The 19,498-nt window shown below is 28.8% G+C and overlaps 1 protein-coding gene across 6 annotated transcripts in view; it reads left to right on the forward strand.

The window, feature by feature from the left end:
• LOC142324256 (uncharacterized) overlaps positions 1-19,203 on the forward strand; it is a 440,588-nt gene extending 421,385 nt beyond the window's left edge. For 2 of the 6 annotated variants that reach the window (XM_075365122.1, XM_075365123.1), the window contains exons 7-11: positions 8,295-8,351; positions 9,031-9,470; positions 12,243-12,320; positions 14,468-14,659; positions 18,659-19,199. In XM_075365122.1, coding sequence (XP_075221237.1) covers positions 8,295-8,351; positions 9,031-9,470; positions 12,243-12,320; positions 14,468-14,659; positions 18,659-18,700 — 809 coding nt within the window. In that variant the 3' untranslated portion in view covers positions 18,701-19,199. Of the gene's footprint in view, positions 1-8,294; positions 8,352-9,030; positions 9,471-12,242; positions 12,321-14,467; positions 14,660-18,658 lie in introns of all 6 variants that reach the window. The other 4 variants (XM_075365120.1, XM_075365121.1, XM_075365118.1 and 1 more) reach the window with 3 other exon arrangements.
• The last annotated feature ends 295 nt before the right edge of the window (positions 19,204-19,498 follow it).

Genomic DNA, 19,498 nt, shown 5'->3' on the forward strand with positions numbered 1-19,498 from the left:
TGTAATTTTCATAGAGAGTACATTAGGGAGTCTCCTAGTAGGCATACAATTTACTCTTGGCACTAAACCTTTGTTGAGACAAGTTCTTCTTTCAGACAAGGCAATCATAAATTGTATCGTTTATCTGGACATGTTTCAAAACTTTTTACTTTCTCAGTTAGACGATGATAACCAAGATATATGCGCCATATATCAGCAAAATAGGGTACTACTGCACTACTGAGATTTTCTTGATATTCAATTACCAGGTCAGTGGATTGGTCGTGAAGGTCCAATCGCGTGGTCACCTTACTCCCAGATTTGACCCCGCTAATTTTTTTCTTGTGGAGTTTCATTAAAAGTTGGGTTTATGTACCACCTTTGCCTGCCAGTGTTGATGAGCTAAGACTTCAAATTAACGCTGCAGCTACAGAGATTCCATTCCAGGCTACAGCCTGGAATGAAATCAACTTCAGGTGGGATGTATGTCATATTACAAACGGAAGCCATATCAAATCAAAGTGAATGTTGGGTGACAAACTTGATGTGTTTTTCTATGAAATGAGACCTCAGTTGAATCTGTAAATTATCTCAATAAATTTTTATATGCTTTTAAAGTTATGAAATCCTTTTTGAATTGCCTGGTAAGCTCATATATTAAAATTTAAAGAAAAATCATTAATAAATATTTATTTTTTAATAATGTAAATAACTCAAATAGCTACTGCAATATTTAAAGATAAGCTTCAATGTTAAATCTTATATTTTAACTGTTTTTGATTATTCTTTTTTCAAGCAACTACAGGCTAACCACCTAATTACAGCTGTTGTTGAGAGATAAATTTTCGTAGTGAGTGAAAAATACCAACCTTGAGCAGAATTTAAACTCACGACCTATTCACTATTAAGTAGCAATAAAAACAAAGAGTTTTAATTTAAGTGTATTGTAATCTTAATTTATATAATCCAGCGCTGATAATGAAATAATGAACATAGTTTTTATAATACCTGCAGGAGATAATTCATTTTTTTAATATAAAAATTGAATTTAAAGCTGCAAGCTGAGATTGTTTAAACTTTTAATATCTTTATTCATAAAATTAGCATAAATCTACTATTATTTAAAGCTAATCTAATAAGGCAGTTCATTTTTTTGCATAAGCTCAGTAATGATAATTTATTTGTTGGTTTATTACTGAACTTAAGACCAGATTTTATTTTGTTTTAAAATATTTAAACTGTATTTTTAATTTTGTGAGATGTAAGTAATTTACAATTTATATTCATTTTAATCTAAGATTAATAATTAATAAGATTTTTTTGAAAGATAGTTTTTAATACATTAACTGGCATAACTGAAGAAACAGGACTGAATGGCAACTAAAATTAAGTAATACTAGTAGCAATCTATTGGTACAACTATCAACATTATTTGAACAAAGCAGTAAAAATAGAATGACAACATAGCAGCAGCATTTAGTTTAGAACAGTTGACCTTGGAATCAAACAATGCTTTCTTCCTAACCCAGCTCAGCATGTTGTTATACTACTTAATATTTGCATTAAAAAAGTTCTTTAACATAAATTAATCATCAGGAAAAGATATTATAAAATAAAAATAAAAAAAGATTATTATTTTAAATTTTATCAACAAGCGGCCAATACAAATTAATGTATAAATTACATTATTTTATCATGTATAAAATTCTGATATAACAACCTATAACAATAAAACTTTGAAAAAAAATTAAAATTATTTTAAATTTGAAAATATTTTCTTTTCCCCTTTTTCGGTAGAGTTAATTTAGGTAGTTATAAAAACTTCTAACAAATTTTGAACTAAGTTTAGAGCCATCAAGGGATGGAAATTTTTTTAAATAATGAAATTTCACCATGCATCATGAAATTTTATAAATATATATAAAATAAATTATCTATAAAATTTTTTCTCTGCAAATGAAATTTCAGATCTTCCATAGAGAAATGTTTCCTATTATTTATTTAAAGAAAAGTCATTAATAAATAGTAAATTTAATTAATAGTTAATATATTAACTAATTAATTAATAGTAAATTTATTGTTAATGACTTAGAAGGTGTTCTAGGAAGACAGTAAATTGGAGTTTTATTTAATGTGATTCTGGAACACCAGAACTGTTTCTAGGAGTACTAGAAATTCAGAACATAAAGTATTGTTTACAGTCAAAAATACATTAAATGAATTGATCCTGACATAATAACAAAGTAAAATTAGTGCTGTGTCTATTTTCCATTTGGATAAATAACACTGGATACTTCTAGTGTGTTTTAACTAATGATCTCTTTGAAAGGCCAATTTAAAAAAAAAAAATTATTTGCTCATTTCTATGTGGCTAAATACTCCTGCGAGAAGCTTTTTTGAAAAATTTATGATAATGATTAATTTAATATATAGTATGGTAGATCTTTTTTTTTAAAAGCAGTCATTTTAAATTTTAATTAATTTAAAGATTCCTCTTCTTTTTTTTTTCTGTAGGGGGAGGAAAAAGCTCTGCCACCTGTTGCCAGGCTTGCTCTGATGGCAGTGCAGGACTCTCACCCACTAAAAAACCTCCCCCTCCAGTCACGCAACTAATCCCTGTGGCATGTACTCAGCCCCCGCGTGATCACCTGGGCTCTCTACCACTCGATTCGAAATGACCCCATGGCATTCCCTGGGTGCAATTGATGGACAGAGACTCCGGGGAGCCCCTGCCACCATCCTCCAGAGGCTGCCCCATGATCATTTGTCTTCGGACTCCATACCTCAGTTCATTTGTTGATCCATATTCTGCCGAATTCTCTCCTTATGTGCCTTTTCACATATCATGGTGGAGACCACTGTCAGTACTTTATCCCACTTGTCCCTGCTGCTAACTATTACTCTTATGATATTGCTCATGCCCACTATTCCTTGCTCTACTAGGTTGACTCTCAAATCCTACCATCTTGGGCAGGAGAACACCACGTGTTCCACCGGTGTCCTGTTCCCTGCAATCATGACATTGATTGGTGATGCTCCTACCCATCTGTTGTAAGTAATCTCGAAAACAAACTCAAAGTTTGTGTCTCTATGACTACTTTCTGTCCAACTTCTAATATCCCTGATGAGCTCATATGTCCATCTACCCTTGGGTATCGTTTGCCACCTTCTGTCCTACTCTGTGTATAGCTCATTTACTGCTGACCTCCTGTTCCTGCCATTCACAATGAGGATCCTCATCCTAGCTTGCAAATCCACAGAGGAACCCCCGCCATCACTGATGCCACCTCCATGCTTATGGTTCTGTATCCCACAGTCCTCCTGCTCTATATGTGGAGGTTAAGTCTGCATTGCAGCCTCATCAGTCGACTCACATTTTGAGCTCTGGAAAGACCTCCCTGCCATATCTGCACTCCATATAAAACCACTGACGAGAGTGCACTTGCCAGTAGTCTCCTCTTTGTGGTCCTTAGGCTCCATTTGTTAGCCATGATTCTACTCAATACCTGAACCCTCTCACCTTTTCTGGCTGCCTCTTCCACATGTATGGAGAATGTTCGATTCCTGTCCATCCACACTCCCAGGTATTTTGTAGCTGTACTGGAGTAGATTATAGTATCACCTATACAGAAACTGATAGGACTCAGCCTCCACAAGTCAGACATCAACACCACCTTCACCTTTTCCTCCACAAGGCAAAGACCATTGGTGGACAGTCATCTCTGTACTACCCTGGCCGCTTCCTCTCTGGTAGTCTTTAGCTCATCTTCAGCATATGCAACCGGCATGGTGCCCTCTGGATATCTCTCCCTGAGCACTCTGTCAAAAGCTATGTTCCTCAGGGTAGGACCTAATACCGATTCTGTGAAACACCTCTCTCCACAATGAACTTCACCTCACCCTCCTCACAATGGCTTACTACAAATCTGCCCTTAAAGAATTCTTGGATAACTTATATCAAATATGCCGGAACTTGTCTAGCCCTGAGTTCGTGGAATATCACATCCCACAGGATCTCATTGAATTCATTACATATATCTATAAGCATAACTGCAGCTAACTTTCTTGTCCTCCAGGTACCTTGGACTACAGTTCAAACTATGCCCATCACATGCTTCAACGCGCCTTCACTAAGCTTCCTGATACATTTGAAGCAATTCTCTATCATCTCTTCAATCTCACCTGAATTCACGACAATCATATATATAGTGCCTCTTATTTTTATTTCTTCATCATCAAACATGTTCCTGGCCCTGTGTCTATCCACCAGCAGCAGCTCGATCTGCCAACCTCCTGACGTGCACCAACCTGCTTGCCTTGCTCTTCTGTCCTTGCACAGCCTCTCTCAGATCATGAAGAAGCACAACGTTGCTTCCCTCCTTCTCTGAGATGTACTCTCCGCCATGCGTACCATCCTGAACAGTCCTTCTCCTCAGTGGTTGGCAACCAGTGTGGGGATTTCCTCATACTTATTCCCTCTTCCAGTTTCCTTAGCAATTCATTTCTAACCCTCCTGGGAGTTAGGGTTGTTATTACAGAGCCTATCATGGTTCCTGCTCTGCAGACCTTACAGCCTGTCGTAAGTACCAGATCTTCCATCTGCGTGATCATTTCTGTCTTCTGAACCAGCATCCCCTTGTTTGAAAGTTCTGACTTCTATTTTGCTACTCTGTCTATTATTTTGGCCATGTCCAACTGCAGTTGTTTAAAAAGATTCCTCTTAGTATCCCTTGAATTTCACCTTGAATAATATATAAACAAATTCCTGATAAGCTAATGTGTAAATTTTATCATACTGTAGTATAGCCCAATAAAAAGTGTTTAAGAAGAATGTTTCTATAAAGAAATTTTCAACAAAATCCAAGGTATAACATTCTGTTGGAGTGGAATATGATTTGTTCAAAATTGTCATATATATATATATATATGAGGAAAATTTGAATATCTGTTTGAATATCTGATTATGCTTGCATATACTGCACATTGTGTGGTTTTTTTTTAATAATGCTATACACAGTAACTAACTTGACAGCATTCTGATCACCCAAAAAGTTACATTTATTGAGATTTTATTTTTAAATATTGAATACCTTTTAACTAATTAGGGATTTATTATTAAAATTCTGAGAGTTGATAATGAAAGTTAATCAAAATTGATTATTTCTACTTTTTTATAGAAAGTTGAAAAGTTAAGATTGCAAATATGTTAATCTAACAGTTTTATTTTTATCCTTTGGTATTGCGATTTTTTTTTTAATTTAAAAAGAAAAAATTATTGGTATGTAAAAACAAATTTGAATTTTTTAACTATGAAAAATTTTTAAACGTATTATAGAATGAAAAATACTAAACCTGGGATGTAAAATTGAGTTGGTGATTTGTACTGTATGTGTGTAAGATGAAAGCTTGTTTTAAACTACAGCATAATTATTTTTTTATAAGAATTACCTTTATTGGTAAATCAACAATTACTTTTGCATAAAACCAATAAAATAACTCTTTTTTTATTATCTATAAAGTTAATTTTTAATTGTATGAAAAGAGAAGCTCATAGCTTTTTAGTTTTTGAAAATGTCAAATTTAAACATCTATTAAATAAAAATAGTTGAAATAAAATGTTGAACTATTTTTTTTTTTTATAAAACTACTCTTTTTTACAGGGAGTGTTTCAACTTGCTTTATATTGTTATCATAAGTACATATTTTACTAACATCACATCATTTGAATCCTTAGAACAAATGAGTTTGATTACTATAATTAAAAGAAAAAGTAAAATCTTTTAAAATGCAGGAAGTTTCTAATAGAAAGAAGGAAATAAAATCGACATTTCAAATGCTAGTTAGTTCATTATATATCATCTCTAAAAATGTAATGGTTTAACTTCTATGTTATTACAAGACATTTCTCAAAATATAACAAAAATATTTTTTCTACCAATCTCTTAAATATTTGAAGATTTTTTCTCGTCTTATTAAAAAAAAAAAAGAATAAAAAATAATTATTCACTTCTGTTATTGTAACAGAAATAAAAGCACAGTAACAAAAAATGATGGGAGTAACTGATTTAGTAATTTTTTTTTTTTTTTTATGTTAGCTATATTCAGGTAATTAATAAGCATATCAGTAAATTTTTGTGTTTATAATAAAAAATTATTTTTTTAATATTTCTCAGATAAATGTACTCCAGCAGATTGAAAATAATGTCTTTTTTTTTGTAAAAAAAGTTCTTAAAATAAAGAGTATTAAACTTAAAAGAGACCCCATCACTCAATAACCTATACTAAATGCATATTTTTATTAAAATTAATATATTGGTGTGAGTTAGGTAAAATAATGTGAAAAATGTTGGTATGACTGGAGTTGGAGTCGGGAAGACTGTTTATTGACCGCACATTTGAGTATTGCCAGTCTGTGTTGAGCATTGATTTTTGGACAAGGTTGCATAATTGTGTGTTGTTATTTGTTAAAATGCGGTTAACTGTTGAAGAACATGTATTTGTGATGAAAACTTATTTAGAGATGAAATTTCATGTTGTGTGTGGGCAAAAGTTTAGGAAGAAATTTGAAAAGGAAGCACCAGTGGAAAGTTTTATTCAGAAGTTAGTTAAAAATTTTGATGAAATAGGTTCACTGTTAGACCAGAAATGTGCCCAACACAGTCAGTTTGAATGACACTGGTCGTACAGGATATTAAAGCAACAATTACAAGATCTCGTATAAATCTTTGTGGAGACTAAGTTGGAAAAGGACATTTCACTAGGTTTGCACTGAGTGAGGAGAATACTGAAATGTTATAAATATTGAATGCAGGTTTTCCATGTGCTAACTAATACTGATTATGCCTATAATGATTCACTGATCTCAGTGGTTCAAGTACTTCATTAGAGGCAACATTTGCATTTTAGATCAAGTATTTTTCACAAATGAAGCATGATTTCACGCCTTGGTGGGTATGTTAATAGTCAAAACTACCAGACCTGGGGTACTGAAAACCTCCACATTTTCTTTGAATTTCCCCTACACACACAAAAAGTAGGTGTACAGTGTGCAATTTCAAGGCGATGAATAATGGGACCCTTGTTTTCTGAAAAAATTGCTGGTTGCAAAAGGACAACACCACTTGACATACAGCTCACTCTACTGTGAAGATTCTACAGGATTTTTTCAGAAGAAGAATCATTTCTAAAGAATTGTGGCCACCAAGATAATCTGATCTGACTAGTCCAGACTTCTTTCTGTGGGTTTACTTAAAAGAAATCTTTTATAGAAGCAATTCATACACACTGCAGGAATTGAAAACAATCGTTACCAATGCTATCCAGGTAACAAGAGTAGCCAGGAACATGGTCAAATGTGTTGACAAGTGCATAGAAGTGGATGGACATCATTTTCAGCACCTTATATAAATTATTTTGTAAGTGTTTGCCAATAAACTATTATTTATAAACTAAACTAAGTGATAAGGCCTCTTTTAAGTTGAACATTCTGTAGTTGTTGTTCTTTCTTATAATTTACTAATAATAATAAAATTTATTGAAAAAATAATTACAAAATAAGAAATGAATTTTTTTTCTTATTACTTATATTTATTTCCTATAGATAATTTGTTGGTGATTTTTTTTTTTTTACTGTATTTTTTTGGTCAATACTGAATATTTAAAGTAATTGTAAAAACTGTAATTCAACAAAATTTGAGAAAAATTATGCATAATAATTTTTTTTTTCATATATAATATGGAAGTGACTGCTGATAAATATAATAATTTATAAAGAGTGTATAAGGGTCTTACTTGAAATTACAACTGTTCAAAAGTCTGGACATTCTTTTTCATTTTATGATAGATAATTGTTTAATTTTTTTAAAGTAGTTTTTATAATTTATTGTTTACATTGCAGTAAATATTATTAAAATTCAAACTATTCCAGTTAAAAACTACATAATAATTTCAGAATACATTTGGAAAATGTTGTTACAAAAAAAAAATTATTCAATTTTAATTAACAAAATTTGAGGTCTTATGTAAAATGCTTTGTATACTTTTAAAAACCTTAATATTTGATTAAAACTTAATCAAATTATAGAAAAAATTATGATTAATGTACTTAGCTACTTTTACTAAGTAGCTACTTAAAAGTTGACATTTTCAAATAAAAAAAAATTCCTAAAAAATTATGAAATTTTTCTTTATCTTGACAGTAATGATTAAAGTAAGGATAATAAATAAAAGTTACTTTTATTGATTTTATCTATAACAAGATTTCAGATTCCACCAGTGTTTTCTATTTATATTTTTGCACATTTTTTTTTTTTTAGAAAGATTCAACAGTTTAAACACAAGATCGACTTCTGTAGCCACACACTGCACTTGGTGTATGTAATTCCCTTATCATATTTTATTAGTGCAGTATATCCTAAAAAACATCTTTTTTTAATTTAATTTATGGTTAGTAATATCGGAAAATAATTAAAATATTTTCTCTTAATTTTTTTAATAAAATATATGATTATGAAATTTAATATAAACTAGATTTTGATTGTGATTTTAATTTTATTTTGATTGTGACAGTAATTTTTTTGTAAGAGAAATTATCTAGCCCTTATCTTTAATAAAATAAGCTACATTCCAGTTGCCCGTATCATTGATGTCGTTGATCAGGATGATAAAAGTTTCTTAATTTAAAAAAAAAATATTAATGTAAAAAAAATCTGATTTTCTAGATATGTGGGAAAGTACACTCAGAAGCTACAGTACTATGAGTGGCATTTTTTTTTATAATTTCATTATAAGGAGGTTATGAATTTTCTTTGTTTAAATATGTTTCTATAAGATGAACTTCTAAGTTTGATTCTGTTTTTTGTTTGTAATGCTGGCATATTCTTTGTATCTGTAGCTGAAGTTAAAATGTTGTTAAAAGGAATGGGATTCTAATCTTTTTTTTATTTCTTGAATGATATATTAATTATTAAATAAAAATATAATTACACGAATATGTTTTTTATGTATAAATGTTTTTTAACAGTTTGCTGATAATTCTTTATTTGTTTTCAGTTCCAGATAATTCCCGTCCATCAAGTACTGATTCAACACGAAGTACTCATCAGCCAGAACTTCCAGCACCAGGTTTAAGTTTCAAAGATGTACTAGTCCAGTTTGCCAAAATGAGTCAACCGCCTCCACCATCTCCTGCCCCTATTAAACAACCCCCACCACCACCACCTCCATATCCAGAAGTAACATTACATCCTGTACCAGCACCTCAATCTCCACCTCCAACACATTCATCACTTTTACATGGAATTTTAACTAAAACTACTGCTGCACCTTCATCAACTTCTACAGTAAATCATCGCCCAACAACATTCTCTCCTACACTCGCCAGGTTACTCACTGCTCCTGAAAGAGAAAGAACAACCCCTATGATGTCTAGTCAGTTCCGGCCGCCACCGATAAATCGTGTCTCTATCACTGACCTTCTTACATCTTCTAAAGTAAGTTGAATTGTATTTATTTATATTGTTAATATGATTTTTACTCATATATAATATAAACTAATAGCTTTTGGAAATCGTATTCAGTGTAAAATTTTTACCATTTTCAGAAATAGAAAATTATTGTCAGGGTTTCTAATATTTAATCTTTTTTTTTTTAATTCAAATTCCTGAGAATTGAAATAAATATAGGAAATCTTATAAAAATGATACAATACATTAATTTTTAAAACAAATATTATGTTAAATATCAATATTCCCTAATGAAATAATTTCATAAGCAGTATTATATCAGTAATCATTAAACCCACCAGGTTGGTCTAGTGATGAATGCGTCTTCCCAAAACAGCTGATTTGGAAGTTAAGAGTTCCAGCATTCAAGTCCTAGTAAAGGCAGTTAATTTTATACGAATTTGAATACTAGATCTGGATACTGGTGTTCTTTGGTGGTGGGTTTCAATTAACCACACATCTCAGGAATGGTCGAACTGAGACTGTATAAGACTACACTTCATTTACATTCATACATATCATCCTCATTCATCCTCTGAAGTAATACCTGAATGGTAATTCCCAGAGGCTAAACTAGAAAAGAAAGAAGTAAGTATTATTAATATTAATACTCAGTAAGTACTATATACTAAATTTTCTGTAAGTATTATTATATCAGTTAAATCTTTAATATTTTTTTCGGTTTATTGTTATTATTACAACTGTATACTAAAAACAAACGTTTATATAGGTTAATAACAGGAATAGCATCAAAGTGTAAAACCTTACTAAACCAAGAAAAAGAAGAGTTAAAAAAAAATTGACTAGTTTATGTTTTATTTTAGTATTTCAATCTTAAACATGCATACACATATTTTATAAAAGAGGTTGTGTTGGATGAAAAAATGATTAAATTTTCCTGGCATTTGAACCTGAGACCACCTGATCTAAAAGCCAGCATGCTAATCACTACATTAACTGGTTGTGATATATATTTATCTACTGCACCAGAACCCAGTTATTTGGAAAGAAGTTAATCCAATCTATAAAAATTCACTATGTTAGATATTAGATAAAAATCAAACTATGTAAATTCAGAGCAGAATTAAGTGCAGCAGTATATGACAACAAAAATAATGCATAATCAACACCATTAAATATGTAATACAATTAAGGAAATTAAACATCCTGCAAATCAGTAATCATTTATAGAAAAAGCAAGTTTATTAATAATTTCTATGTTTTAATAAAGACTACAATACACAATTATTAATTATTGCTGTCTTTAACATCTTATCGTTCGGTAATTCATACATAAATTCATAGCATCATTTTAAACTTATACAGCCAATATTTTAAACAGAGCCTAAACAATATAAAAATTGTTTTTAAAATAATATAATTCATAAAAATTCCATTAACAACAATAATATAGTCAACTCCTGGTTATCTGTGAGCAGTTCAACTGTGCAGTGGCTTAACTCCAATGCCCTTAGAAAAAAATAAAGTTTTAAATAAAGAAGCTAAAAATTTTAAGTTTTTCATCGTTCTGTGATAGGTTTTACTCTGTCATTCATCTGGTACTTGAATATGTGCTTGTTTATAATATGATAATGCTGTACTATAGTTCATTGTGGATATGATAGGACAATAGCTCATTATGAGATAATATTATGTTATGCAAACTATTAAGTTCAATTAAAAGAAAGTGTTTTCAGTCTCTAAATCAACAATCAGTTACATCTTATTCTAAAAAAAATATCTGAAAGAGTAAAATAACAGTTTATTTATTTTTTAATGTCTGTATTTTTTTCTTGTTAGCTACTGTAGTTTTAATAAGTGTTTGTTAATGCATTACGTAGTACATACACGACTGTATGTATAATCTATTTATGTAATGTATTAGTGATTGTAAAAATTTGTTATATATTAGTATGTATTTTGAATAAATTCTGGATATTACTATTACCAGGTACGTAATAGTGTGGTGTAGTGTACTGTATTTTTAATATGAGTACTTACCGTTATATCCTAATATAGTAGTACATCTAAATACTGAACTGCAACACAGTATTAGGTCATTTCAACACCTATTTTAAATATTAATATTATATGTTAAATATTATTTTTGGATCAACCATGATTTTGCTATGATTTTGGATTATCCACAATCCTCTTCCCAGATTTTATCACAGATAATCAGGAGTTGACTGTACTACAGATTAAAAGCCACAGTACAATATATACAAAAAAATGTTATTTTTATTGAAATATTTATTTATAATGATCTAATAAATAAATAATAATAATTGAAGTTACACTAGTAAAATACACTTAGATTGAAATAGTACGTAACCAGACAGGCATTTTATCACTTGCACACTTACTCTTTCATTCGCATGTTATTCGGTATATAAATAAACTGATTTTATGTATCACTACAGAAATTTCTAAACTTTAAAAAACCAACTTTGAACTAAACTTTGAAGAAGCATATAAAAGGTTAAACATTCTGAGATCCTAAAAAATACATTTTAAGAAACTATGTTCTAAACAGAAAAAAAAACTGTGATCCTATGTTAAATTTCTATTAATTTAATTACTATAATTTTCCTTTTAGATAAAATATTATTAGTTTTATATTTACTAAAAGTAAACTCAAGTTATAAAAAATAAAAGCAAACAATTAACAGAAATATTTTAAGATTTTGTTATAATTGATATAAATAAATCAGTGTAGATAAATCAGTATTAATTTTTTTTAACTTTTTTATTAAACAGAAAACAAGGAATGAAATAACAATTACACCTGTTTCATCTCAGTCACCATTAAAATCCAAAGATGAAGTTGTTTTATTGGTAAGTTATTTTTATACTTTATTTAACTTGAAATAAAATACATATAAACAATTCTTTTATTTAATATTACCTGTTTTTTATACCACATCTATAGCAGATTTTTTTTTATAATTAGAACATTTTTTTAATTACTTAAAAAATATATTTTGATATATTTGTTAATATCAGTTGTTAGAAAAAAATTTAATATATTAGATAACATAATTTTGTTAAAATGTTATTATTATTTAAATATTAAGTTGAATAATCTGTCATTATAAAATTGGATTGTTTTATTAATTAATATTTTATGATTTTAATTTTTTTAATGGTAAGTATTTTTTCCAACCAATTATATTTTTTGGCTTACTTATCATATTTTAATATCATGTAATTTTTAATTTCATTACATATATTATGGTTTTTATTAAGTATATGTTTAGCAATGTTTGATGAATTTGGTTCATTACTTTCTCGAACTCTTTGATGTTGTTAATGTCTTCCTTTTTAAATAAAATGTACAGTTCAGCTTATAACAGAACAAACTATAATCATAGCTACAGGTTGTATCAATATATCAAAATTAATTAGAAAATTATCCCTTACTTTTTTTTATCCCTATCAAGAATTCTTAATTGTTTTTTAATGATAAATTAGTAAAAAAAAAAAAAACTCTGAAGACGTTAGACATCTCTGTGAGGGTTCTCTGTGCAGATAAGAATGAAAAAAATCAGAAAATGATAAATGTTTAATTCAATTTAATAGATTTATTTCTATATAATATGAAACTACAATCACTATTAAAAAAATATCTTTGAAAAATACAAGCCCATATAATAATCAAAAAATTTGTAACACATAATTACTGAAGTGAATAAAAATAAGATTTGACTAGCTGTTCAATTGCTCATTAAAGGAAGTTTAAAAATATCTGTGGATTTTCCAGTGTTCGTTTAAAATTACAAGGCAACACTTGGAATTTCTACTTAACATTTAAAAAAATGATTGAATAAACTAAATCTCTTAATAGTTATAATAAAATTATTATGATCTTAGCAGTCTAATAAAATTATCAATCTGCTATTTCTACCACTAAATTTTCTAGTGAAGTATAAAATTACTGCTTTTATGAACATTCATAAAAAAAAATGTTATGAAAAATGAAAGTAATCTTGCTAAACTCAAATGGTTATTGCCATTCAAAAAGGACTTAATACTATTCTTGGCAGAGACACTTTTAACTGATCCTGATGAAGCAAAAGGAGGTGCTTGAAACAATTTACAGAAGATAGAAGGAAACCTTTCAACACTGACTTTTCAGGGCAGGGTTGCAGAAGATTTTTGAGTCCACCAAAGCATGGTTTGTAAAAAATTTGATAACTGAGGTGGAAAAAGTTATAAGGAAACAAGAAACTGGATTCATTTCCCCGCTACTGATGAAAAGATGAATGACTTTCATGTAGCATAGCTACATAATACAAAATTCAATCATGATAGCTGTATGATAGATTGTACTCATATTGAGATCAAGAAGTTGTTACAATATAGAAATTTATATATTAACAAAAAGGGATATGTTAGCAATGTCTGAGTTACGTGCAATGCCAAAAAAAATTTACCAGTATTGATGCACCCTGGTGCATCAATATTGGTAAATTTCAATACTGCCATTGGTGCAAGAAGTATCTATGATAGTCTATAATAGCAGCTAGCTTCATTAAGTGATTGCTTAAAAATCACATTTGTGTTTTCAGATCCCACTTAAACATTTATAAGATTTAGCACGTACTTATACACTCCAAAATAGGTTTTCTGTATATCTTATAAATGAATATTTCTCTTAATAAGAGATCTCTAACTAGTGTTATCTAAACTTTATTCACTCCACCCAAACAATTAACAATTAATTAACCATGAACAATTAATAATAATTAATTAGCCAATTATCTTTTTATTAGCTTAATTTTTTAAATATTCAGTCTAAACAGTTTAATGTGATTTTAAGTACTAGGCTGCTGGAAAATGTAACTCATGCATCAAATTCTTAAGAAAAGTTTTTGAGCCAGTTTTATATTTCATCATTGAAGAATAGTTTTCTGGAATCAATTTATAGATTCTTGTGTTTCTAAATAAATAAGTATTCAATATATTGCATTATTTTGTTATAGGATGATGATGAAGAAACTGATAGTACTGATAGATTAGTAATAGATGAAAGTGCTGATAGAGACCGTGAAGGAAATGGTAATGGTGAAGTCACAAGTGATGATGTACCAGAATGCCAAGGTTGTCATCAAAGAGCAGCTCAGTTTGTTTGCGCTGGTTGTGGTAACCAGTGGTACTGTAGTAGAGAGTGTCAGGTAATAAAATGGATATTGTATTTTCTTTAAAATCATATATGTAATTTATATTAAGTGTTTTCAAGATATTTGTTTTGATAATGATTATTTATATCTTCTGAACAATTAAGGATGAACAAATATGTATGAGAACATTAATTTTAATTATACTTTAATTTAAAACTTTACAATTAAGATAAAACAGAATATTAAGAATTTCTTATTCAAGATTATTGAAAACAATGAAAACAGTTATTATCTTAGATGAAGAAAACAATAATGATCAAAATAAAATTTCTTAATGAAATATTGTAATTGAAAATTGAGTAATAGATACAGTTGAACAAGGAAGGCAATAAATGAATATTCTATAATGAGAAAAGAGAACTTTGTTATATATGCATCTGGCCAAAAGAAATTCACTAAGTTAACTTTTTAAAAAAGATTTTAACAAGTTGTGCTTTCCTTCCATATGTTATGGCTACTATATTGATTGCAAAAAATATAAAATCTCAACCAAAAATGTATAATCCTCCTAGAGATACTGAAAAATGCAAAAAATTTATTCTACTCTTTGAATAAAAGTTTTGAGACTCATGATAGGTTCAATATCTAAATCTTATAACATAAGGAACATTAAATTAAAAATTTACCTATCCTTTGAGTAAAATTTTGACTAATTGTAGCAAAATTAAATGAATTCAATAACCCATCTGCAAAAATTATTGAACAAAAACTAAATTTCATAAAAATTGGTCCATCCAGTCTGAAGGTACCAAGCAAAAAACAGGCCAACATACATGTTTCCTATGCTTCTGTATGTACATAGATCCTTCAGAAATTGTTCAATGTTTTTTTTTCCTTTTTTGTAAGAAGGGGGTTGTGAAAGAACAAGATCTGCAAAAAAAACACACACACACAGAGTATAATTATATATATATATAAGAGAAAATAGAAATAATTAAGGACAGAGTTAGAAAGTAACATAAATAACTCAAACATTTTAACATGATTGTTTTTAATAATTTTTTTCATTATTGGACTATGGAAGATATACATTTTAAGCAGTGCTTATAAAATATCAAAAGTGATTAACTGAAATAATCATTTTAAAAACATTAGGCAAGTGAATTTATAAGATTTAAATTAAAAACTAGGAAAAATTGTTTGCAGCAAGTTGTTTATTTTCTTAAAAAAAAAAAATTATGTAAATGAGTTTTAATTTTCAGCCAATTTGAATTAATTTATGACTTTTTTACAATTAGCTAACTCAATATCCAGAACAAAATTTTTTAAATGTTGTGTAAATAAACTTTACTAATTTAAACTTTTCAATTTAAATTTAATCCTAAGTTTATAGTATTTTTGGGTTATAGCTCAAGTAGAAGATTCAAAAGTTCAGTCTTTCATCACTGTCACCATCAAAATAATAATATGAATTACTTAATTCAGAATTGTCTGAAGTAAGTTCAATAACAAACTCTTCCTAAGAAATATGTTGTTATTCACTATTTGAAATTTAAAAAAAACACTTAGATGAAATAAATATTAAGAAAATGTTGTCAGTAATAATGATAATTATGGTAAAAAAATACAAGATACTACAGTATAACACTACAAGATACTACAGTATCTATAACACTAAAAGAAAATGAACTAAAAAAAAAACAATGCTATTTACACGCAAATGTACAGACTGGATTCATTAAGTTTTAATCTTGTTCTATTCTTGTCTTTTGAATTCAGTATTTTTTTATAATAATAATAATATAATAATATTTAAAATAATAGTCATTTTTAACCTAATTATACCTAAAATATTGTAATTCCAAACTGAAAATGTTATTCAATCAGTTTTTTGCAAACTTTTTATTGAATATATTTAATTAATTGCTCCTAAAATGTTTTAATAAAGCATACTAAAATAATAATAAGTTCAGGCATCTTACATCTTAGGTGCAGTTACAATTTTGTAGTGTAGATTTACATAGGATATAAAGGTTTAGTTGTGGTATATAACAATGATTCAGTGCTATATTTCAGGCCAACATGGTGTAAATGATTCATCCTTTATTTATTTATTTTTAATAATTAGGAACAAAAATAGGTTTCACTTAATTGATAGTGAGTAAATCACTATTTGGCTGTGGGTAGGAAAGAGAACTAGGGCTGTTCGAGGAACATAAAGAGTTAGTTACATCCTACTAAGCTTCTGTAAAGAAGCAGCTGCCCTTTTGGCTACCAGAAGGTGTCACCATAGGTACTATACATGGAAATAGGGTGGCTAAACTTTGGCACTCACCAAAAGAAAAAAGAATAAAAGATAAGAAAAGCAGGAGGGAACAGAAAGGGTCAAACTGTTCACAGAGTGAGAAAGAGACTGTCTCTGATAATGCATTTTATGATTCATCAAACCCAGATACATGATGAAAACTTCACTGGTTTCCTGTAAAATAAGATTACATAATATAAATGTGCCAGTACCTCTTAACCAAAGTCTTTTCTGCTGGTTTCTCTTATATTTTTTTATTATTGATCACTTTGTATGTTTTTCTTCAATGGCTTTACAAATTCACAAAAATATTTATAAATTTCAACATGAACTGCTAGTATACATATACTAACAGGTAAGCTATATGGAAAGTATTTTGATTAAAAAAAAACCTGTATATCATCATTAGTAATCATTGCGTTTCTCATAAGATTAAAAATTTATCTTCTTGCAATTTGTTTTAAACTAATATGTGTTAACAGAGAAATTTAAAATAAACTTTATTGATAACTGTTAACTGTTTTATTTTTCTTATTGCATCAATTGACTGAAAACATACTTATTAAGCAGAAATTTCATTGTAGGAAAAGAAATAATTCACATCTGTTGTTGCCAAATCTGATGAATATGAAGGATATTCCAATATAATAATGTGTTTGTACCCAAAAACTGGTTCACAGAAAGTGCTGTGCAAGCAAGCGCATTGTTCTAATGAAGAAATTAAACTATTTTTCCACAGTCCTGGTTGTTTTTTCTGACTTACTCCTAGCTTTGTCAAACTTTGCAGTTGTCATTAATACCAGTTCACTGTTATACCTTCTGGAACACATTGTACCAAAATTACACTCTTGATATAAAAATCGCAATCTGCATGTCTTGAATTTTGATGTTTTGAATTTGACATTCTTGGTGATGTCAGTGTTTTCCAGCAGTGCATTGACAACCATCTTGTCTTAGGATTATATTGAAGATTCAGGTTTCATCACAACTGATGATTATTTTTAATGGTTGAGGGTCACATCAGGTTGCTACCACGTGACATTGCAAATTTCCATATGATTTTCTTTTTGCTCTGGTGTGAGATCTGTCTTGGCACAAACATTTTTCATGTTGAGATCTCCATGAAAAATTTCCCATGCAGTGTCTTTTTTCAATATTTATGGCTTCAGATATCAATACAGTACCAATATCAATATTGCAGACAAACAAACAATCTGGCCAATTTTTTCTACATTTCTTTGATTCTTCATGTAAAAGGTCATCCAGAGCACTAATTGTCTTGCACATTCTGATTTCCTTCACTGAATCTTTTGTGCCACTCAAACACACACAGATGATAGATACTGTCTTCTTTATAAATCTCAGTAAGCATTTGGAAACATTCTGTTGGATTTTTTTATATTTTACTAAAAATTTCAAATTAACTTGCTCAACTTTTAAACTTTATTATTCTGACACTCAACAAAGAACACAACTGCACTAAATGAAGACTCACAATCATCTGAATGGCCAATGTGTTGATGTTGGTCATTCAAGTTCAGACATGTCCTACATCTGCCAAAGAGCTAACAATCAGTTCTCACTGCTTTCTCTAAGAGGTAGAAACACAATCTCTTTATTTAACAATCAGATCCACCTCGTAAATATATTCTCATCAGGGTGTTTCTCTTATGGTTAGTATTTTACTGGTTGATTAATTAATTATTTTATTATTTATTAATAATTTATTTTAATCCTCTTTGTTTCAGGTTACAGCTTGGGAAGAGCATTCTGAAATGTGTTCTGGTTGAAAAATTTAACCATATAAATTAATTTATTTATCACCATAATTTATTATTACCAATGATTAAACCATATTTTTTATTTATACAGTAATGTTCTTTTTAAATAAATAACTAAATAAAAGGTGCCAAAAAGATCTCAGAATGAATTATAATAAGCTTGTAAAAGCTTTAAAAAAAATCAATCAAACAAAAATGTATTTTTTCTGGAAGGCTTGATTAATTAATTAGTAGTTCTTATATTTATGTGTACATTTTTTTGATTTTTGTACCTTCCATGTTTATATGTAATGTAAAATACACAGATATAATACACATGTTTATTGTTACCACCCAATTTTTACCATTTAATTCTATATTATTAATTATAGTTGTATTGATAGTAATTGTTGTTTTTTTTTGTGATTTCTATTTCGAAAATAATTTTAATATTTACTGTGTTATATAAAGTTTCTACCACTATTAATAGTATTTCAAAAGAAAAACTGTATTCTTAAGCTTAGGATTAATAAATGTGTAATTATTTATCAATTTTATTTTTAAATAATTTTTTTTCTTATAGTATCAAAATTCAGTGTGCCTGATTACTGCCATTAATAATGAGTTATTACTTTCCCTTTGTCTGTATTTTTTATTGCTTACTTTTTCTATATGTTTATATCCATTAGGATTTTTACATTTTAATCAGACTTACAAAACTTGGCTATGTTATTTGACTGTGATCATTTCTTTCAAGAAATGACTTGTTTTACACCACCTCTGGCTAATGAATAAAGGAAACAAAAGTTTTCTCGTAATGTTTATTTT

This window comes from Lycorma delicatula, chromosome 4, assembly GCF_047948215.1.
Source record: "Lycorma delicatula isolate Av1 chromosome 4, ASM4794821v1, whole genome shotgun sequence".
Lineage (NCBI taxonomy): Eukaryota > Metazoa > Arthropoda > Insecta > Hemiptera > Fulgoridae > Lycorma > Lycorma delicatula.